This window comes from Schistocerca nitens, chromosome 4, assembly GCF_023898315.1.
Source record: "Schistocerca nitens isolate TAMUIC-IGC-003100 chromosome 4, iqSchNite1.1, whole genome shotgun sequence".
NCBI lineage: Eukaryota > Metazoa > Arthropoda > Insecta > Orthoptera > Acrididae > Schistocerca > Schistocerca nitens.
The window spans coordinates 956,790,807-956,815,435 of record NC_064617.1 but is presented as its reverse complement, the minus strand read 5'-3'; the positions used below and the strand labels follow the sequence as shown (position 1 = coordinate 956,815,435).

The window sequence follows — 24,629 nt, the reverse complement described above, 5'->3', positions numbered from 1 at the left end:
GTCTCATTTCCTAATCTAATTCCCTCCGATTTAATTCGACTACATTCCATTATCCTCGTTCTGCTTTTGTTGATGTTCATCTTATATCCTGCTTTCAAGACGCTGTCCATTCCGTTCAACTGCTCTTCCAAGACCTTTGCTGTCTCCGATGGAATTACAATGTCATCAGCGAACCTCAAAGTTTTTATTACTTCTCCATGGATTTTAATACCTACTCCGAATTTTTCTTTTGTTTCCTTTACTGCTTGCTCAACATACAGATTGAATAACATCGGGGATAGGCTACAACCCTGTCTCACTCCCGTCCCAACCACTGCTTCCCTTTCATGTCCCTCGAGTCTTCTAACTGCCATCTGGTTTTTGTACAAATTGTAAATAGCCTTTCGCTCCCTGTATTTTACCCCTCCCACCTTTAGCATTTGAAAGAGAGTATTCCAGTCAACATCGTCAAAAGTTTTCTCTAAGTCTACAAATGCTAGAAACGTAGGTTTGCCTTTCCTTGATCATTCTTCTAAGATAAGTCGTAAGGCCAGTATTGCCTCACGTGTTCTAATATTTCTACGGAATCCAAACTGATCTTCCGCGAGGTCGGCTTCTACCACTTTTTCCATTCGTCTGTAAAGAATTCGCGTTAGTATTTTGCAGCTGTGACTTATTAAACTGATTGTTCGGTAATTTTCACATCTGTCAACACCTGCTTTCTGTGGGATTGGAATTATTATATTCTTCTTGAAGTCTGAGGGTATTTCGCCTGTCTCGTACATCTTGCTCACCAGATGGTAGAGTTTTGTCAGGACTGTCTCTCCCAAGGCTATCAGTAGTTCTAATGGAATGTTGTCTACTCCCAGGGCCTTGTTTTGACTCAGGTCTTCCAGTGCTCTGTCAAACTCTTCACGCAGTATCGTATCTCCCATTTCGTCCTCACCTACATACTCTTCCATTTACATAATATTGTCCTCAAGTACATCGCCCTTGTATAGACCCTCTATATACTCCTTCCACCTTTCTGCTTTCCCTTCTTTGCTTAGTACTGGGTTTCCATCCGAGCTCTTGATATTCATTCAAGTGCTCTCTTTTCTCCAAAAGTCTCTTTAATTTTCCTGTAGGCAGAATCTATCTTACCCCTAGTGAGATAAGCCTCTACATCCTTACACTTGTCCTCTAGCCATCCCTGCTTAGCCATTTTGCACTTCCTGTCGATCTCATTTTTGAGACGTTTGTATTCCTTTTTGCCTGCTTCATTTACTGCATTTTTATATTTTCTCCTTTCATCAATTAAGTTCAATATTTCTTCTGTTACCCAAGGAGTTCTACTAGCCCTCGTCTTTTTACCTACTAGATCCTCTGCTGCCTCCACTACTTCATCACTCAAAGCTACCCATTCTTCTTCTACTGTACTTCTTTCCCCCATTCCTGTCAATTGTTCCCTTATGCTCTCCTTGAAACTCTTTACAACCTCTATTTCTTTCAGTTCATCCAGATCCCATCTCCTTAAATTCCCACCTTTTTGCAGTTTCTTCAGTTTTAATCTACATTTCATAACCAATAGATTGTGGTCAGAGTCCACATCTGCCCCTGGAAATGTCTTACAATTTAAAACCTGGTTCCTAAATCTGTCTTACCATTATGTAATCTATCTGATACCTTCTAGGATCTCCAGGATTCTTCCATGTATACAACCTTCTTTCATGATTCTTGAACCAAGTGTTAGCTATGATTAAGTTATGCTCTGTGCAAAACTCTACCAGGCGGCTTCCTCTTTCATTTCTTAGCCCCAATCCATATTCACCTACTATGTTTCCGACTCTCCCTTTTCCTACTCTCGAATTCCAGTCACCCATGACTATTAAATTTTCGTCTCCCTTCACTACCTGAATAATTTCTTTTATCTCATCATACATTTCTTCAATTTCTTCATCATCTGCAGAGCTAGTTGGCATATAAACTTGTACAATGTAGTAGGCGTGGGCTTCGTGTCTATTGTGGCCACAATAATGCGTTCACTATGCTGTTTGTAGTAGCTTACCTGCACTCCTATTTTTTTTATTCACTTTCAAACCTACTCCTGCATTACCCCTATATTATTTTGTGATTATAACCCTGTATTCACCTGACCAACAGTCTTGTTCCTCCTGCCACCGAACTTCACTAATTCCCACTATATCTAACTTTAACCTATTTATTTCCCTTTTTAAATTTTATAATTTACCTGCCCGGTTAAGGGATCTGACATTCCACACTCCGATCCGTAGAACGCCAGTTTTCTTTTTCCTGATAACAACGTCCTCTTGAGGAGTCCCCACCCGGAGATCCGAATAGATTAGATTAGTTTATAATAATACTTGTTCCATAGATCATGAATAAGACACTTTGCAATGATGTGGAACGTGTCAGGTTAATAAAAGACGTCTGCGCAAGATATTACATTACACAAAATATTGCATGACACTAATGTTTAAGTTGATTTTTTTTCCCTTAATTTATATCTAAAAATTCAGCCAATGAGTAGAAGGAGTTGTCATCTAGAAATTCTTTTAATTTATTTTTAAATGTTGGTTGGCTATCTGTCAGGCGTTTGATGCTGTTTGGTAGGTGACCAAAGAGTTTTGTGGCAGCATAATTTACCCCTTTCTGTGCCAAAGTCAGATTTAACCCTGCGTAGTGAAGATCATACTTTCTCCTGGTGTTATAGCTATGCACACTGCTATTACTTTTGAACTGGGTTGGATTATTAACAACAAATTTCATAAGTGAATATATATATATAGTGAGGTTACTGTGAGGATCCCTAGATCCTTAAATAGATGTCTGCAGGATGACCGTGGGTGGGCTCCAGCAATTGTTCTGATGACACGTTTTTGAGCAATGAATACTTTTCTACTCGACGATCAATTACCCCAGAATATGATGCCATACGAAAGCAGTGAATGAAAGTAGGCATAGTAAGCTAATTTACTGAGATTCATATCACCAAAATTTGCAATAACCCTAATAGCATACGTAGCTGAACTCAGACTTTTCAGTAGACCATCAATGTGTTGCTTCCAGTTTAACCTCTCATCAATGGACACACCTAAAAATTTTGAAAATTCTACCTTAGCTACAGACTTCTGTTCAAAGTCTATATATATTGCTGGAGTTGTGCCATTTACTGTCCCGAACTGTATATACTGTGTTTTATCAAAATTTAAAGAGAGTCCGTTTGCTGAGAACCACTTAATAATTTTGTGAAAAACATCACTTAGTCTTGGCTTTTGGATGTTATTACTATACTTGTATCATCAGCAAAAAGAACTATCTTTGCATCTTCATCAATGTGGAATGGTAAGTCATTAATGTATATCAAGAACAATAAATGACCTAAGACCGAACCCTGTGGGACCCCGTACTTGATAGCCCCCCCAGTTTGAGGAATCAGCTGTTGTTTTAACGTTACATGAACCACTTATTTCAACTTTCTGCATTCTTCCAGTTAAGTATGAATGAAACCATTTGTGCACTGCCCCCCCTCAAACCATAATGATTTAGCTTATCTAAAAGAATTCCATGATTTACACAATCAAAGGCCTTTGAGAGATCACAAAAAATACCAAGGGGTGATGTCCGGTTATTCAGAGCATTTAATATTTGATCAGTGAAAGCGTATATAGCATTTTCTGTTGAAAAGCCTTTCTGAAAACCAAACTGACATTTTGTTAGTACTTTATTTTTACAAATATGGGAGGCTACTCTTGAATACATTACTTTCTCAAAAATGTTTGATAGAGCTGCCAGGAGAGAGATTGGGTGATAGTTGTTGACATCCGATGTATCCCCCTTTTTATGCAATGGTTTTACAATGGCATATTTCAGTCTATCGGGGAAAACACCCTGCTCCAAAGAGCTATTACATACGTGGCTGAGAATCCTACTTAGCTGTGGGGAACAAGCTTTAAGTACCTTGCTGGAAATGCCATCAGTTCCGTAAGAGCTTTTACTTTTCAGTGAGTTTATTATTTTACTGATTTCAGAGGGAGAGGTTGGTGGAAATACAGTTGTTTCAAACTTCACAGGTATGGCCTCTTCTATTAGTAGCCTTGCCTCTTCTAGTGAAGATCTAGATCCTATTTTCTCCACAACATTTAAAAAATGATTATTGAAAATATTTTCAATTTCTGATTGTTTGTTAGTACACTTGTCATTCAGTTTTATGGCACTAAAGTCTTCCTGTGCTCTTGGCTGCCCTGTTTCCCTTTCAATAATATTCCAAATTGCTTTAATTTTATTATCACAGTTACTGATCTCAGACATGATACACATGCTTCTGGACTTTTTAATAACTTTTCTTAGTAGCACACAATAGTTTTTATAATATTGAACAATTTCGGGGTCAGTACTCCCTCTTGCTGTTAGATACAGTTCTCTTTTACGGTTGCAAGATATTCTTATTCCTTTAGTTAGCCAAGGTTTTTTACATGTTTTCTTGGAATTATGTTTAACTATTTTCTTGGGAAAACAATTTTCAAATACCCTTAAAAATGTATCGTGAAATAAGTTATATTTCAAGTTTGCATCGGGTTCCTTATACACTTCATCCCAGTCTAGCTGCTGTAGGCTTTCCCTAAAGTTTGCAATATTTATATTGTTAATTGAATGCACTGCTTTGAAATTCTGATTTGATATACTGCATGGAGGTATGTCATGTACTGTAACTAGCTATGCACCATGATCTGAAAGACCATTCCCAACAGGATAAGCATTTATGTTCTTAAACTTATCTTGGTCTATAAAAAAGTTATCTATCAATGTCCTGCTGTTCTTTGTTATCCGAGTAGGAAAATCAATGACGGAGCACAAATTGAAAGAACTGAGTAATACTAAAAGGTCATTCTTCCTGTTACACTCTTTCAGGGAATCAACATTGAAATCCCCACAAATGATAATTTACTTCCCCCTGTCTGACAGATAGCACAACAAAGCATCAAAGTTTTCTAGAAACAGCTGGAAATTCCCTGAGGGGGACCTATAGACTATTACAATTATGAAAGTGCCATCATTTAGTTTTAGTTCAGTGGCACATGCTTCCATATGTTGCTCTACACAAAATTTTTTAGTTTCTAAATTTTTTACACTGTGGAAGCTTTTGACACATATGGCAACTCCTCCTCTCATCATACACTCCTGGAAATTGAAATAAGAACACCGTGAATTCACTGTCCCAGGAAGGGTAAACTTTATTGACACATTCCTGGGGTCAGATACATCACATGATCACACTGACAGAACCACAGGCACATAGACACAAGCAACAGAGCATGCACAATGTCGGCACTAGTACAGTGTATATCCACATTTCGCAGCAATGCAGGCTGCTATTCTCCCATCGAGACGATCGTAGAGATGCTGGATGTAGTCCTGTGGAACGGCTTGCCATGCCATTTCCACCTGGCGCCTCAGTTGGACCAGCGTTCGTGCTGGACGTGCAGACCGCGTGAGACGACGCTTCATCCAGTCCCAAACATGCTCAATGGGGGACAGATCCGGAGATCTTGCTGGCCAGGGTAGTTGACTTACACCTTCTAGAGCACGTTGGGTGGCACGGGATACATGCGGACGTGCATTGTCCTGTTGGAACAGTAAGTTCCCTTGCCAGTCTAGGAATGGTAGAACGATGGGTTCGATGACGGTTTGGATGTACCGTGCACTATTCAGTGTCCCCTCGACGATCACCAGTGGTGTACGGCCAGTGTAGGAGATCGCTCCCCACACCATGATGCCGGGTGTTGGCCCTGTGTGCCTCGGTCGTATGCAGTCCTGATTGTGGCGCTCACCTGCACGGCGCCAAACACGCATACGACCATCATTGGCACCAAGGCAGAAGCGACTCTCATCGCTGAAGACGACACGTCTCCATTCGTCCCTCCATTCACGCCTGTCGCGACACCACTGGAGGCGGGCTGCACGATGTTGGGGCGTGAGCGGAAGACGGCCTAACGGTTTGCGGGACCGTAGCCCAGCTTCATGGAGACGGTTGCGAATGGTCCTCGCCGATACCCCAGGAGCAACAGTGTCCCTAATTTGCTGGGAAGTGGCGGTGCGGTCCCCTACGGCACTGCGTAGGATCCTACGGTCTTGGCGTGCATCCGTGCGTCGCTGCGGTCCGGTCCCAGGTCGACGGGCACGTGCACCTTCCGCCGACCACTGGCGACAACATCGATGTACTGTGGAGACCTCACGCCCCACGTGTTGGGCAATTCGGCGGTACGTCCACCCGGCCTCCCGCATGCCCACTATACGCCCTCGCTCAAAGTCCGTCAGCTGCACATACGGTTCACGTCCACGCTGTCGCGGCATGCTACCAGTGTTAAAGACTGCGATGGAGCTCCGTATGCCACGGCAAACTGGCTGACACTGACGGCGGCGGTGCACAAATGCTGCGCAGCTAGCGCCATTCGACGGCCAACACCGTGGTTCCTGGTGTGTCCGCTGTGCCGTGCGTGTGATCATTGCTTGTACAGCCCTCTCGCAGTGTCCGGAGCAAGTATGGTGGGTCTGACACACTGGTGTCAATGTGTTCTTTTTTCCATTTCCAGGAGTGTATTATCTCTACTTACATATGCAGCTAATTTGTACCCATTGATGCTAACCTTTTGCATATCAGTGACAATGTGATGCTCAGACAGGCATAGTACAACTATTACATTCTCAGTTTCTATATCTTCTAAACAAAGCAGAAGCTCATCAGTTTTATTCTTCAATCCCCCAATATTTTGATGAAATATACTAACATTATTTTTCACTTTACTTTTGTGAGTATCTTGAACTTTTTTAACATCTTTAGTACTTGCCTGGCTGAGTTTCCCACTGGACACTGATCTTACACTAAAAAAGAGTTTCCACCATGCGATGTAGTTCCTTCCCCCTTTAAATTTCCTGCTATCAGCCCAGCCAGTTTAACCTTCCGTTTCTTGTTGAGGTGTAGGCCATGTCTAGTATAGTCCCACGTACAGAGTGAATCAACAGGAACCACACCAATGTGTGACCCCGCACCAGATCCAAGTAGCCGTTCTAACTCCAAATTAACTCTCCTGACAGAAGAGCTCAAATGAGGTCGGTCGTGGCGCTCCAGAACCGACAAAAACCCAACACTGGTATGACTCGATGTTGATGCAATCTTTGCCAGGTCACACTCTATGCTGTACCCCGGATCTCTGTCAATACTGTTGCTCGGCCCAGCCACAATAACCACGATATCTTCCTTAGTAAAGCCTCTACATAGTGAACCTAAATCCTCTGTAACCTGCCCCAGTCCTGCACTAGGTTTGAAAAAACTTGTGACCTGGTATTCTGTCCCTAATTCGTCCTGCAGAAGTTGGCCCACACCCCTAGCATGCGAACTACTTAGCAACAAGCCTTTCTTTCTCTTTGCAGACTTCCCTACATTCTTATTCAATTTGCTGCTGAAAGCTTGAGGACTATTTTACCTCCGGAATATTTTACCCAAGAGGACGCCATCATCATTTATCCATACAGTAAAGCTGCATGGCCTCGGGAAAAATTACGGCCGTAGTTTCCCCTTGCTTTCAGCCGTTCGCAGTACCAGCCTTTCCTTAATCATTCTTCTAAGATAAGTCGTAAGGTCAGTATTGCCTCACGTGTTCTAATTATTTCTACAGAATCCAAACTGATCTTCCCCAAGGTCCAGCTTCCTTCAGTACAGGCAACAAAACATAACACAGGTCCATGGAAGTGACTACGATCACTGACTGCCTATACCAGTACACCAACAAATGTACATTTAGTGGGAACACCACATACGTCCGGTGTCAACTAACAGACAGTATTTGCTTCTGATATATTCTAAGAGAGAAATATGATAAAATCTTGAGCTCTCTACCCGGTGATGTTAGCGAAGTTTTTATAGTTTGAAGTTGTACTCCGATGAATGTTACGAAAATAGCAAAGAGAGGGCGAGGGGCGAGGAGGGAAAGGGGGAGAGAGAGAGGGGGGGGGGGGGAGAGGGGGAGAGAGAGAGAGAGAGAGAGAGAGAGAGAGAGAGAGAGAGAGAGAGAGTGCTGTGACCGAAGACTCTGACACCGTTACACTGTTGTATTTCTAGCACGGTAATTATAAGAATATGAAAAAGGAGATTAGGGTATGTACAGGGGTATATTTATAGACTGTCATTCAGTATCGATGAATTGGAGGTGTTATGGTTCTTAATTTCATTGTGTATTCCGTGTGTATTCTGCATGTCTGAATTTACTCCTGCACGTTAGTGTGCTATTCTTCTCGTTGTGATAGCTCTTTAATTAATCAGTGACAGATGTGGGAGTACACAGTCCTCTAAGTAAGGAGCAGTGCTCTTGCAACATGATGGTATTTCGAAACAATTAGCAGAGATCGGTGAGCTGGCTGGGGCATCAGTTCTTCCTGCTCCGGCAAATGCCAACTATCATGCAGGAACACATCCAACATAAATGAAACACATCAAGGTTTTTTGATTTTAATGAAGCCCTATATTCCTCGACAAATATATGGTAAAGGCGACATGGTGGGAGGGTTTTGGTGCTATAAATCTATGGTAAGGCATCCAAAACTACACCCAGCTGGTGTGAGTGCTGACAAACCACAATTTTTGGACACTATACACCCATAAATGAGAGTCATGCTGCTTGTTAGAAATGTTATGCTGTTGGAACGTAACGCTAATGTGGCCAGCGTTCTGACATGTACAAAGAAATTGACTATGTCTGCCCATTAGGTAGGTATAGATTGGATATGGGAAAGTACAATATCAGTGATTCAATAGGTGTTAAGGGGTTTAAAAGACTTTATGTGGAAAATTATGCCCGGTCATACGTAGGATATAGATTTACGTTGAAAGCTGATATTTCCAGAGACACAGTCATCAGGAGGAAGTATTTCCGATACTCTACTCATTGTCAAAAGTCATCAGATTGATATTTCAATCGTAATATTTAATTGTAAGTAAACTGATAACTATGTGGCTAGTTTCCTAGGATGACACCACTTGGCAGGCAGGGCATGTGACGGAGATAGTCCGTGGCTGTAACGAATGGACATTTCTGGCGTAAGGCTTTAACCGGTATTGGGCGACCCGGATTAGTCAAGTTAGGAATGGGGGTGCAGTTTACCTAATCATGTTGCCCTCTGGGCGGGTGAATAGCGAACTACTATTCGGTATATGTTGGGCAGCCTTCAGGATCACGTGTATTGCGAGTATTCTCTGATTTATATGTGGAAATTTGAGAAGATTCAATATTGCGAATGTTTGCACTGGACAGTTATTCCCCACCCATGTAAACTGACCAGTTGACTAGGAGGGGTGACATTATATGACCGTAGGTTGCAAAAGGTTTATCAGAAATGGTTTATCAATTCGGTTCTGTGAACAAAACTCAGAAGCTTTAATTTTGGTGACTAAAAATGTCGACATGGTCTGCATCGGTATTTTTTTACATTTGGGTGGAGGTTTTTCTGTTGGACATGTCAAACAGAACAGACACTACGAAATCTGTTAGATTGCGACAGCTGCTTGACATTTCTTCAGTGCTGATCCACTAATATCGTCTGAACTCGTATGGGAATCTGTAATTTGTATGTGTAGGATTAATTTATGAGGGAAGCTGTACTGCAGGATGTGATAGGATGGAAATTTTAGTGGTGTCCATATGGCCAAAGCGGTTAAGGCAACCGCTCATGAGAAGCTGCCACAAATTTTCAACATGCCCACTGTATTACTAAAATGCCTTGTGTGGCCGGAAGTCACGAATTTCGATCGATCCCTCTCCTTTCTTTCCCCATTCTCTATTTCATGTAGATGTATGGATTTATTTCAAATTTATTTTTATTAACTGATTAACTGCTTCTGGATCACTTTTGATCATCGGAGTACAACTGTAAATACCGCTGTCACATACGAAATGTCTTCCAGCAATGTACTACGAACTATATCACGTATATCTGTGGCGCAGTGTGCTTCATTCAACATCTGTTGAAAACATCGGATGTCCCGTTAAACGAGTGTTCACGTAATACCGAGCAAGGTGGCGCAGTGGTTAGCACGCTGGACTCGCATTCGGGAGGGCGACGGTTCAATCCCGTCTCCAGCCATCCTGATTTAGGTTTTCCGTGATTTCCCTAAATCGCTCCAGGGAAATTCCGGGATGGTTCCTTTCAAAGGGCACGGCCGACTTCCTTCCCCGTCCTTCCCTAATCCGATGAGACCGATGACCTCGCTGTTTGGTCCCTTCCCCCAACCCCCCCCCCCCCCCCCAACACCCCCAATGTTCACGTAATAGCAGTGGCTCATATGGTGGTCTTGGCCAGAGTGCTTTCAACCTACGTACTTCAACTGGACAAATTACCAAACGCCAACTAGTTTGTCCAAGTGCCGCGTTCCTTGCAAATGTAACACAGGCTTCGTATGAAGGCTAGCAGCATGGATAGGGTGCCTATGGAAGGTTCGTCGATGACGAATCGCAGCTGACAGTGAGGAGGTCTCTGTCATGGCCAACAGGTCCGCCTCTTGATTCACATTTATTGTAAATTATATATTGTAAAATATTGCCTAAAATGAAAAACTCGAATGTATTTTGGGTCACTAGTTGGAGCCCACCCACTTCTCCCGGTTTTGAGAAAACTGCCACTAAATCTCATGACGGGCAGGCGATTCAGAATTGACGGGGTCCTTATATAAATGAAAATGGAGCATTTTTCGTAATCATGTTAGGGGGCCGCAAACGAATATTTTCTCAGATCTTGAGGAGAGAAACTTTCACAGCCGTTGCTTGTGTACCCATAAGGTTAACGCCCTTCAATGTCTTTCCATACGTATTCTCCTCCGTACTGCGTTTATGGCAATAGGAGGATTAATTAGGTAACTGAATGAACAAGGAATACTAACAGGAGAATAAGAAAACTTTTCAATAACTTGTAATGTGAAAAGTTAAAATTTTGGTTCTGGTCTTTTACAATTTCTTTTGTACTTATTCAGTTTCCTTCGAGTAACTACATGGATTTTAATTAGCGTATAAACATTTGAAGAAAACATGTTCCCGGTACAAAGGAAAGCTAATGAAGGAAATCTTCAAGCAACCAACTACGAAGCGTTTTTCGAAGGAATGTGAGTAAAAGAGCGATTGTAGAACAACCAGGATGAAAATTTTAACTCTCCGGTAATTCAGATTATTAAAGACATTTATTTACCTACCTTGTTATTATTCCTTATTGAGTCCCTTTTCACTGGACTTAGTATTTTGCGACAAGCAAGCTGCTTTCACGAGGAGACGGTCGTATTGGGTACACCTACATCTATAACTTAAGCCATTGTTTTCAATACCCTTGTGTTAGTTTTCGCGGTTTTTCGTTGTGAGATTCTGTATTCCGTTTAAGCTTCCTGTATTGTTATTCTGTTCTGACTTTCTCTATTGGTGTCCCCTGATCTGTCTTTAAGTTCAGCTACAGAGTTCAGCTGATGTTTTACATACTAGCTACAGTTCGTTTCCCATTTTGATTTTTTCTTTTTTAATCTTATATTGTGCTGCCTCTCTCCAATTGTTTCGTTTTGTGATTTTACTATTATTGTGATTTTGTGGTTGTTACTTTAGATTTTGGTTTTCCCGACCAAAAACTCCTAATTTCTCGCGGTTGTCCCGGAAACCCCAATATTCATTTTTGACAATCTGTACGATTCTGTATTTAATCTTCAAATTTTCGCAACATGACAATGTCTAATGTTACGACCCGTCATTTCGAAATGATGTCTGTGTAGCATTTTGGGGCTTAAAATGACGTCATTGATCAAAGGCGACGGGTGATATCGAAGGCTCTGGTTTTTATTAGTTAAAGTGTGGCGGGGGGTACATGGTAGAATGGTAGAATGTGAAGCACTGAGTAATGGGATAAACATCTATGGTATGACAAAGACTGCATCCTTAACGACATAGTAGATAGCCGATGCATTCATGTGGTTGCTTGGTGTCACGGATGGTCAATTCGTTCAGTTACGCTCTAGGTTCTCTTAATTTTAGTTATGACGGCTGCCCTTACAAACATGGGCACACTAATACAACACACATGCTTTTTTCTTTCATTTAACGCCTTATAATGAGTGATTCTTGTACATTTTCACAGTATTCACACTTCTAACAAGCTCCAATGTTTCTAATATGGTCCAAATAGCCATTCCCACTTAGTTATAATCATCCAAATTGAATATAGTGATGCAAGGATGCTTTTAGTCATATTTATTCCGAGTCCGAGCTCTGGCCTAAAATTAGGAAATAAATCCTTAACCTTTGCATGCCATTTTCGTAACACCTGATATCACTAATCACTTTGACCTCTGTCGGTCAATAGATAATAAAGGCGATGAAAGCGATGTTGTACGTCCTTTCACGCATGTATATTAAGCAAGATGGATATACACTCCTGGAAATTGAAATAAGAACACCGTGAATTCATTGTCCCAGGAAGGGGAAACTTTATTGACACATTCCTGGGGTCAGATACATCACATGATCACACTGACAGAACCACAGGCACATAGACACAGGCAACAGAGCATGCACAATGTCGGCACTAGTACAGTGTATATCCACCTTTCGCAGCAATGCAGGCTGCTATTCTCCCATGGAGACGATCGTAGAGATGCTGGATGTAGTCCTGTGGAACGGCTTGCCATGCCATTTCCACCTGGCGCCTCAGTTGGACCAGCGTTCGTGCTGGACGTGCAGACCGCGTGAGACGACGCTTCATCCAGTCCCAAACATGCTCAATGGGGGACAGATCCGGAGATCTTGCTGGCCAGGGTAGTTGACTTACACCTTCTAGAGCACGTTGGGTGGCACGGGATACATGCGGACGTGCATTGTCCTGTTGGAACAGCAAGTTCCCTTGCCGGTCTAGGAATGGTAGAACGATGGGTTCGATGACGGTTTGGATGTACCGTGCACTATTCAGTGTCCCCTCGACGATCACCAGTGGTGTACGGCCAGTGTAGGAGATCGCTCCCCACACCATGATGCCGGGTGTTGGCCCTGTGTGCCTCGGTCGTATGCAGTCCTGATTGTGGCGCTCACCTGCACGGCGCCAAACACGCATACGACCATCATTGGCACCAAGGCAGAAGCGACTCTCATCGCTGAAGACGACACGTCTCCATTCGTCCCTCCATTCACGCCTGTCGCGACACCACTGGAGGCGGGCTGCACGATGTTGGGGCGTGAGCGGAAGACGGCCTAACGGTGTGCGGGACCGTAGCCCAGCTTCATGGAGACGGTTGCGAATGGTCCTTGCCGATACCCCAGGAGCAACAGTGTCCCTAATTTGCTGGGAAGTGGCGGTGCGGTCCCCTACGGCACTGCGTAGGATCCTACGGTCTTGGCGTGCATCCGTGCGTCGCTGCGGTCCGGTCCCAGGTCGACGGGCACGTGCACCTTCCGCCGACCACTGGCGACAACATCGATGTACTGTGGAGACCTCACGCCCCACGTGTTGAGCAATTCGGCGGTACGTCCACCCGGCCTCCCGCATGCCCACTATACGCCCTCGCTCAAAGTCCGTCAACTGCACATACGGTTCACGTCCACGCTGTCGCGGCATGCTACCAGTGTTAAAGACTGCGATGGAGCTCCGTATGCCACGGCAAACTGGCTGACACTGACGGCGGCGGTGCACAAATGCTGCGCAGCTAGCGCCATTCGACGGCCAACACCGCGGTACCTGGTGTGTCCGCTGTGCCGTGCGTGTGATCATTGCTTGTACAGCCCTCTCGCAGTGTCCGGAGCAAGTATGGTGGGTCTGACACACCGGAGTCAATGTGTTCTTTTTTCCATTTCCTGGAGTGTACGTTTTGCAATATATGTGTTTTCGGAATACTTTTTAGTTCATATAGGAGCGACTTTCGTTCACCGGAAAGGTCATAACATAATAGAACATGTTACGTAATTTATGGTACATTGATGTCAACAATATAGATCTAGAATTAAGTGCTTCCATGCAACAACCCATCTTGAAAACGGAAATGACTTGCGCTTTATTTCCCAACCACTAGATATTCTTCCTTGCTTCTGTGACCTAGCAAAATCTACTGCTAGAAGTTATTTCACACAACCGCTATAGGACGTTGTAAGTATCTCAAGAGGGTCACCTATCTTTCCACTATTCAGAATTTGTAGAAGATTTTTATTCCATGATCGCTTATCTCAATATCTCCTTTTCGGAATTCATGCGATGACTGAAATGAGGAACCGTATTACCACCTTCCGCGGTGAAATAACTTCGGAAGCACGAATTAACTATTTCAGCGATCTCTCTGCCATTTTCTGTCTCATAGCCAGTACTGCCGGTGAGCGACTGAATAGATGATATCGATACTCTTTCTTATTTCACGTAAGAGCAAAACTATTTTTAGTCAGCGTAAGTGATTTGTGAAACGTATAGGTTAATGTTAGTCAGGGCCATTCTTTTGTAGGGATTATTGAAAGCCAGACTGCATTGCGCTAAAAATATTGTGTGTTAGTTTAGTGTTGATCAGAATAAGTAAAGAGAGTAATGTCTGAGTACGTTCAGTTTTGCTCAGCTGTTTGAAAAGCAAATAACGTAAGAGGTTTCCAGCACAGTAATTCATTAATTTTGCTAAGGGGACGTTTCACCAACTCTCAAATCCTTGCTCGACACGTTTCCAAGGCGTACTGTACAAATTAAAAAGGGGATTTTTAATAAAAGACTGATACTTCGTAATTATGAAAGGGAGGCTATAGGATCACTAGTTGTTACGATCTTGTGAATAATTTGGCCACCAATTGTCTGCTGGCAGTCCTCTGTACCTTGACGAGATTCGCCTTCCGGTCATCCCATGTTCCGGTCGTATCCCGACTTGCCACAAACTGTGGTACAGAGCTACATTCTGCATGTTCTGTTCAGCAATCACCATTTCTAGTCAGAACCATTGGTCAACATTATAAGGCAAATTTTTATTAATTTTAGCAGATCGTGTGAGGCCTCTAAGTACTGGTGAACGGTAACGGATTTATGCAACATTGTGTTACTGTAGCCATCTGCTCCATTCATATGGCATCCAACGAAGAAATCACTCCAACATGTGGCATCAACATAGCTGACAACGAGCGACATCTACTAAGAAAACAAATCTGAGAAAAGGTGCGCTCGGCATTAAACTCACTTCCCGAAACCTTCGCCTGCCCCTTTTGGGACGCTACGGAATACGTCAGCCAGTCACTGAGTAGCACTGCCTCCAGCAAAGTCGGAACGTTTTGGTATAAGTCCGTACACGGCTCAATGATCCAAGTGAAACTGATATGGCAGCTTAGTTATGTACGCATACATTGTATAAACGCTCTAACCTTGACACAGTTTGTCTTGTCAAGGCCTGTGTTTCTAACCAGGAGACTCTTCTTGGTCAACAGTGCCCTCTTTGCCTGTGTTAGACTGCTTCTTACACCCCCTACTTCGCCCATTACTTCGTTTCGCAAGTAGCAGAATTACCACATCTACTTCTGGATCACCAATTTTGACTAAGTTTTTCTCTGGTTTCATTTCTGCTACGTCTCACTACTTCTCATTACTTTTATATCTTCCGGTTTGCTCTCAATCCATTTCCTTTACTCGTTCATTCCATTTGACTCTTTCTGTAATACTGATTCATCTATATTGTCGTTAGCAAAGTAGTAGGGAAACTTATAAGCGGTTTCCTTTCACCCTGAATTTTAATCCCTCTCTTGAAACATTCTTTTAGTTCCACCACTGCTGCTTCTATGTATACATTGAACAGTATGGGCGAAAGACTGCATCCCTGTCTAGCACTATTTTCAATAGGAGTATTTCGTTCTTAGCCTTGGAATATTATTGTCCACTTTCGGTTCTTGTACAAACAGTACATTACCTTTCTTTCCCTGTAGCTTACTCCTTTTTTTTTTTCGAGCACTTTCATAACTTTACATAGTCGAACACTTTCTCAAGGCCGACAAATCGTATGACTGAGTCTTGATTTTTCTTCAGTCTTGCTTCCATTGTCAACCGCAACATGCAACATCAGGACTGCCTCCCTGGTGCCTTTGCCCTTCCTAAAGCAAACCTAACCGATCTTCAATTTTATTTTTCTTCTTCTGTGTATTATTTTTGTCGGCAATTTTTCACTGTAGCTCTTAAGCTTGTCGTGCGGTAGTTTTTCACTTATCTGCTCTTGTTATCTTCGTAACGGAAAGCCTAATGGTACTTTGACAGTCTGCTAGATTCTACGTATCAGCTTGAATGGTTGTGAAGTTGCAACTTCCTAAAATGCTTTTAGAAAATCCGGTGTAATGTTATCTATTTATTCTGCCTTAATTGGCCTCATGTCTTCCAGACGGCTTTTAAATTTTGACTCTAATACAGGATGGCCTCGGTCTCCCCTCTAAACTCCAATTTATTATCAAACAAATTCTCTCCGACATAGTGCCTTCAAAGTGCTTTCTCCACCACCTAGTCGCTCTTTCCTCTGAGCTCAACAGTGGAATTTCCGTTGCCCAACTGAAGTTACAATCATTGCCTTTAGTTTCACTGAGGGTAGTTTCGACTCGTCGGAGGTAGTTTCGAATTATGTACATGCGGGGACAGTCTTCCCCACCATAATTTCTTTTCCAGTTTCTTCACGTCCTTCCTCGAAACATTTTGCCTTGGCTTCCATGCATTTCCCAGTCCTCAAATTCCTAAAAGTTTTATATAGCTTTCTTCCATTGTTTTCTCTGAATGTTTTTGTATATCCTTCTTTCGTCGAACAACAGAAGTGTTTCTTCTGTATCCCTAGGCTCTTCACAGTTGCATTCTTTATATCGATATTTGTCAGTTCATTATCTGTGACTGCACTTTAACTCAGCTACTTACTCTGGTGTTCCTTGTCGTAGTATCCACACCCTTACCATACTTCAAACGCATCTCAACGTTCCTCATTGCTTCAGTTTTCCACTGCCTATCAAACTGATTCTTATGGATGATTTCCTTGTACTTCAGTTTATTCTTCATTATTACCAAAGTGTGATCTGGGTCTAGAAATGCATGTGGGAACGCCTTAAAATCCGACAGTGATAGTGAAATCTCTGTCGGGCCATAATGTAATCTAGTCGGATTTCTGACGTGTCTCCGAGTCTTTTCGAAGTATACTTCCTCCCCTGTGATTCTTGAACAGATATTCGCTATTAACATCTGAAATTTCTTGTAGAATCCAATTACATTTTCTCATTAATTTTACTTCTAAGCCATATTCTCTTGTAAACCTTTGTTTTAATCCTTCCCTAACGAAGACGGTCAGTACGCCCACGATTATTAGACTTTCATCTCACTTTATATACTGGATTACCTGCTCAATGTCACCAAATACTTTCTATACCTCGTCAGTATCTACTTGCGGCGTCTGCATGTATACCTGATTCATCGTTGCTGGCATTGGTTTGCTGTCATATATGATGCGAACAACCTTATCACTGAACTGTTCACTGTACCTCACTCTCTCCCCTATTGCTCTATTCCCATAGAATCCTACTGACATTGTAACGTTTTGTGATGCTGTTGACATTACCCTACCTTCTTCTGATTAGAAATCAATATCACCTTTCCTTTTCACTTCACTGACCACGCTATATCTAGATTGAGCCTATGCACTTCCCTTTTTAGATTTTCTAACATTCTTGCCTCGTTCAAACTTCTAACTTTCCATGCTCTGTCTTGTAGAAGCTTATCCCGTCATTGGTATTTCTATCCATTTCTCATGCTCACATCCCGTTAGCAGGAGAGATGTACTGATGGAAATAAAATTGTAAGCTGCAGGAGTCGTTATAGGATAGCGGAGTTGGTAGGGCTCCTGCTCACGAAAGGCAAAGGTTCCAGACTCGAATCAGTGTGCAGCACTCAGCTTCAGTCAGCAGAAACTTAACACTGATCGATTCTTCATTGACAGATAGGTATTTTCTGCTGCCTCATTCTTCGTTCTCAGTGCATCACATAATCGATTGAGTTTCACATCAAGTAACTGACTAAATGATAAAGATAATATAGATCATAATTAAATCTACAGCCACGTGATAACTCTGCAGTTCACAATGAAGTACTTGGCAGAGTGTTCAATGAGCCACCTTCAAGCAGTCTCTCTACAATTCCACTCTTGAAAGGCGCGCAGGAAAAAGAGCAATTCACTCTTTCTGTAAGAGCTCTGATTTCTCTTATTTTATGGTGATTATCATTTCTCCCTATGTAGGTGGATGCCAACAGAATGTTTTCGCAATAGGAGGAGAAAACTTGTGATTGAAATTTCATGAGAAGATCCAGTCGCAACGAAAGACGCCTTTGTTCTAATGATTGCCACTCCAACTCACGTATCATGTCTGTGGCACTATCTCCCCTATTTCGCAATAATACAAAACGAGCTGCAATTCTTTGTACCTTTTCGATGTCATTCTTCAGTCCCACCCGATGCGGATCCCACACCGCACAGCAATAGTCCTGAATAGGGCGGACAATCGTGGTGTAAGCATTATTTTTAGTAGACCTGTTGCACCTTCTAAGTGTGCTGCCAATATATCGCAGTCTTTGGTTTGATCTACCCAATACATTATCTACGTGATCGCTCCATTTTAGGTTATCTGTAATTGTAATTCTTAAGAATTTAGTTGAATTTACAACCTTCTGATTTGTGTGACTTAACGCTTAATCGAAATTTAGCGGATTTCCTTTGGTACTCATGTGAATAAACTCACACTTTTCTTTATTCAGGATCAATTGCCACTTTTAGCAACGTACAGATATTTTATCTAAATCGTTCTGCAATTCCTTTTGGTCGTCTGATGACTTTACAAGACGGTAACTGACAGCATCATGTGCAAACAATCTAAGACGGCTACTCAGATTGTCTCCTATGTCGTTAATATAGATCAAGAACAATACAGGGCCTATAACACTTCCTTGGGGGACGCCGGGTATTACTTCTGTTTTACTCGATGACTTTCCGTCTATTACTACGAACTGTGGCCCTTCTGACAGGAAATCACGAAGCCAGTCGCACAACTGTGGCGATATTCCATAGGCACACATTTTGGTTACACCACGCTTGTGAGGAACAGTGACGAAAGCCTTCTGGAAATCTAAAACTATGCAATCAATTTGACGTCCCCTGTCGATAGCACTTATTACTTTGAGTTTAAATAGCTAGTTGTGGTTTGCAAGACCGATATTTCCTGAATCCGGGCTGACTGTCTGTCAATAAATAGTTTTGTTCGAGGTACTTCATAATGTTCGAATACGGTGTATGTTCCGCAAATCGACGTTAGTGATGTTCAGCCTGTAATTTAGCGGATTACTCCTACTTCCCGTTTTGGCTATTGGTGGGACTTGAGCAGTTTTCCAGTCTTTAGTACGGATCTTTCCGTAGCGAGCGGTTGTATATACACTCCTGGAAATGGGAAAAAGAACACATTGCCACCGGTGTGTCAGACCCACCATACTTGCTCCGGACACTGCGAGAGGGCTGTACAAGCAATGATCACACGCACGGCACAGCGGACACACCGGGAACCGCGGTGTTGGTCGTCGAATGGCGATAGATGCGCAGCATTTGTGCACCGCCGCCGTCAGTGTCAGCCAGTTTGCCGTGGCATACGGAGCTCCATCGCAGTCTTTAACACTGGTAGCATGCCGCGACAGCGTGGACGTGAACCGTATGTGCAGTTGACGGACTTTGAGCGAGGGCGTATAGTGGGCATGCGGGAGGCCGGGTGGACGTACCGCCGAATTGCTCAACACGTGGGGCGTGAGGTCTCCACAGTACATCGATGTTGTCGCCAGTGGTCGGCGGAAGGTGCACGTGCCCGTCGACCCGGGACCGGACCGCAGCGACGCACGGATGCACGCCAAGACCGTAGGATCCTACGCAGTGCCGTAGGGGACCGCACCGCCACTTCCCAGCAAATTAGGGACACTGGTGCTCCTGGGGTATCGGCGAGGACCATTCGCAACCGTCTCCATGAAGCTGGGCTACGGTCCCGCACACCGTTAGGCCGTCTTCCGCTCACGCCCCAACATCGTGCAGCCCCCCTCCAGTGGTGTCGCGACAGGCGTGAACGGAGGGACGAATGGAGACGTGTCGTCTTCAGCGATGAGAGTCGCTTCTGCCTTGGTGCCAATGATGGTCGTATGCGTGTTTGGCGCCGTGCTGGTGAGCGCCACAATCAGGACTGCATACGACCGAGGCACACAGGGCCAACACCCGGCATCATGTTGTGGGGAGCGATCTCCTACACTGGCCGTACACCACTGGTGATCGTCGAGGGGACACTGAATAGTGCACGGTACATCCAAACCGTCATCGAACCCATCGTTCTACCATTCCTAGACCGGCAAGGGAACTTGCTGTTCCAACAGGACAATGCACGTCTGCATGTATCCCGTGCCACCCAACGTGCTCCAGAAGGTGTAAGTCAACTACCCTGGCCAGCAAGATCTCCGGATCTGTCCCCCATTGAGCATGTTTGGGACTGGATGAAGCGTCGTCTCACGCGGTCTGCACGTCCAGCACGAACGCTGGTCCAACTGAGGCGCCAGGTGGAAATGGCATGGCAAGCCGTTCCACAGGACTACATCCAGCATCTCTACGATCTTCTCCATGGGAGAATAGCAGCCTGCATTGCTGCGAAAGGTGGATATACACTGTACTAGTGCCGACATTGTGCATGCTCTGTTGCCTGTGTCTATGTGCCTGTGGTTCTGTCAGTGTGATCATGTGATGTATCTGACCCCAGGAATGTGTCAATAAAGTTTCCCCTTCCTGGGACAATGAATTCACGGTGTTCTTATTTCAATTTCCAGGAGTGTAATTGCTCTGAGAATACTGATTTTAGGAGAAACCACTTTGTCGTAGAAGGAGTCAGAGAGACCTCATTTTATTCAAAGGAGTACATTGTTTGGTAGCAGGCATTTGATGACGAAGTTTCATATGATTCAGCAGACGGGGTTGAGGTTAATCGTGAATCTACAGGTCGTGTTCCGTGCAGGAAGCAACAAACTTCCTTAGATACATCCAGAGCTAATATTTATCGAAAAGTTCTAAAATAACAGTAATTCACCAACGTCAATATAGGTGATGAGAGGATTCACGCAGTCCAATTCCAAGGACCTTCACATAATATTTTGAAAGCACAAGTGCCGCGGCTCAGGCCACAGTAGTTACCACATGTGAATATGATGGCGTCGTCTCAAACACTGAATTGGTACTTAAACGCACTGTAGGAAAAGCTGTCGTTGAGCAGACTCAAGAATCTTTATCGCTGGATCGGTAACCATAGGCGGAACATTACCTACGAGAATGAAGTGACTATACGCTCTTGTGATTATGGAGAAGCATGCTGGGAAATACTGCAACAAACACAAATTTAATAAAAAGTAGCTTAAAAATTGAACAACAGGAATTAACGCCACTGGAACTTAAACCAGCATGGGGAGGCCTATTGCCAGTGTAACACTCTTCTGAACAAAATATGAAAATTACAAAATTACCTGAAAGTCAGCAGCCATTCGGTCAACTAGACTGGAACATACTACATCCTAGACAGTAAAAAAGAACAGTCGTTGATATCTTGCATTCATTTAACCCATTTGGTGCCCATTGCTTGGCTGAGTTGGTACTGATGATCTAAGGGTCTCACTAACCTCTCCATAGCCGATACTAACAACTAGACAACTTAAATCCTCACTTAAAGAATACCATCATATTTTAATTCCTTTCCTTAAAAGTGATTTAATTTTATTTATGAATGATATAATAAGTTCTGACCAGATTATTACTTTCTCCGGTTCTTCTCTGCTACTCTGAAGCTATTGCTCAGTTCCGACAGGACCCCCGTTTTACCAGACCCAAGTTTCACTTTCATACTGATATAATCCCGAAATTCTCAAAAATTATTACCTTGTGGTTATTAAAAAATGGAAAATACATCTGATACTAGATCTACGTAATAATTGTGTATAATATTCTCTACTTAACTGTAAACATTGAGCAACTATATTAAACACTTGTTATTTCAGGAGACGCTGCGGCTGTTCCCTCAAGCTCCCATCATACCACGCCTCGTAAGCGAGGACATTCCATTAGCAGGTGGCCGTTACGTAGCACCTCGTGGCTGCTGTGTCTTTTTGGCCTTCTTCCTGACACATCGGCATCCAGAGCTGTTCCCAGATCCCGACAAGTTTGACCCGGGTCGCTTCCTTCCGGGTGGCAGTGCAGCTTTCCGGAGGTCCTGCAGCTACCTTCCGTTCGGTACTGGTCCACGAGGATGCGTGGGAGGCCCCTTCGCTACTATGGAAATGAAAACTTTGCTAGCAACGCTGTTGCGCCGGCTTCGTATAATTCCTGGATCCAGCAGAGAAGAACTAGAAACTATCTTAGTTTCTTTGAGCAGCCATTCCCTCACAGGTTGCAGAGTATCATGTATTCCTCGGGAAATTGTTTAAATTGCTTTAAGTAATTGCTGAGAAAACAACTGTAGTTGTATGGACAGCAAATAAAACAAAATAAAGTCATGATACAGAGAAGCAGTCACTACAGAAACTACATAATTAACCCTCCGCCATAGTCGAGGCCGCTAACGCCCGTCTGTGCTTTAGCACTCAGCTTTTAGGTACGCTGACTCGAATTTTGTTGATGGATGAAGGAGGAGGACAGGTGGCGGTGCGCAGCTCCTGATCACATTTATTGTCTCATGATGTGAAGGTATGTGACGCTGTTGATGGTGATCTAACCACAGGATGGGTGAGTTAAACTCGGCGACCACCTAGCTGCTACTCGAGTGGGTAGACCTTATGCCACCAAATGGTTTCACTACATTCCTTTTCTCATTCTCTTAATGCAGCACAAACATAACACTGTACCCACACTGATTCACTACACCCACATAATTTCCACAAATACTATTACTGCACCAGTCTCAAATATCCCGATGGAAAGGTGCTAGTGCTCACAGACGAAGAGCACTTTCTCTCACAATCGGCTGATCCCACCCAACATTGCTATACGACATTTACGTCTTACGCTACACGAGTAAAGTAAAATCACTCCCAGAAAACCATCTACTTCAGAGGTCTAGTTCTCTTGAAACAATGTTCGAAATATTGGAAACATAACAAATGATCGTAGGAAATTACATTAAGCACCATTCCATAGCTTCAGATTCTCGAATATAGTCGAGCCCTTCTTTCCCATCGATAGTTCTAATAGTTTATCGTAATATCAACAGATGATTGCAGAAAACAGTTAAATTAGTGAAATAGCGTGAGGTTCTGATTCGATCTGGGAAATGTGTTTCATATTACCTACGTAGCTTCAAAGTCTTCTCTCTGATAAAGTATCTTCGGACTGATAAGAGGTAGTCCTATTTCTAGAAACCTCGTTCTCCACAATACTGTGTCACAATAATAACACACCTTTGAAACAACTCACAGTGCTATTTCGAAACGTAGAGTATTAGTTTTTTGTCACCACAAGCGCCATTGCAAATGTCTCCCAGAAATCTGTGCAATAATACGTATTTGACAAATGGAACATATAATAGTATTTCACACTCGTAGGGGTAGCTGTAAATGTAATAAAGTTGATCAGCCTTTACAAATATTCCCCCGTAGCAATAATGTGTTATCAACGTAATGTAAATGAAAAGCAATAATTTATTCACAACTGCACCGCTATAGACTTACCAAAGGAGACATGTCTCTCAAATCATCATCACGACGGAGTCTGTCTTAAACTCACACAACAGTGAGTATAGTCTTAAGTTCCGTATGTTTCTCATCTTTAAGTAATGAAATACTTAAGTACGCTGTAGCGCAACAAAATTCGGGAAAAACACAGATACGATTGCCTAACCAAAACCCAAGAATTATAGTCGTTCAACTAAACATGCGTTCCATCCAATAGCGTCATTTACAGTAATCACTAGCACCATCCAAAACATATATCTGCTCTTTGTACAGTGTTAGGCAAGTAAAATGACGTACTCATAATGCGGTGTTCCAAACGGCTTTTGCGTATTAAGGCAGTGTACAGGACGGTTGTTGACTACAAAGGCAGACAACATCAGTTACTGTAACACTGCTTGGTACCATGACATATTGCTGACTCATTCAGTAAATAATATTTCTATCTTTCAAGGATGGTAGCTGAGGATCTGCAAGAATATAGCCTAACATGTAACTGCCTGGTTATTAAAGGGCAAGAGAAAGTCAAATTTAATATGATCCCTTTGGAACTGTTTAACTGTATATATACATAGTTACTTTTATACATACTGCTCTAGAGCGTATGGAAAGTGGAATGGCTCAGTGATTATGTAGGCTAATCCTAATAACTTTTATATAAATCAAAGGAGCATACACTATAATTCTCTTACGCAGCGCCTTGAATAAAAATAATTTAGCCTAAGTCGGAAACGTGATGGTACGCATTTCTCCTCCTTACACGACGCATCACAACAACGTTTCACCAGGCAACGCAGATCAACTGCTGTTTGTGCATGAGAAATCGGTTGCAAACTTTCCTCATGTCAGCATGTTGTAGGTGTCATCACCGGCGCCAACCTAGTGTGAAT

The 24,629-nt window shown here is 43.0% G+C and overlaps 1 protein-coding gene across 2 annotated transcripts in view; it reads left to right on the top strand.

The window, feature by feature from the left end:
* Positions 1 to 22,581, top strand: part of LOC126253634 (cytochrome P450 4g15-like) — a 213,322-nt gene extending 190,741 nt beyond the window's left edge. For both annotated transcript variants that reach the window (XM_049955120.1, XM_049955119.1), the window contains one exon: positions 22,075 to 22,581. In XM_049955120.1, the coding sequence (XP_049811077.1) occupies positions 22,075 to 22,500 (426 nt within the window). In that variant the 3' untranslated portion in view covers positions 22,501 to 22,581. The remainder of the gene's footprint in view (positions 1 to 22,074) is intronic.
* The last annotated feature ends 2,048 nt before the right edge of the window (positions 22,582 to 24,629 follow it).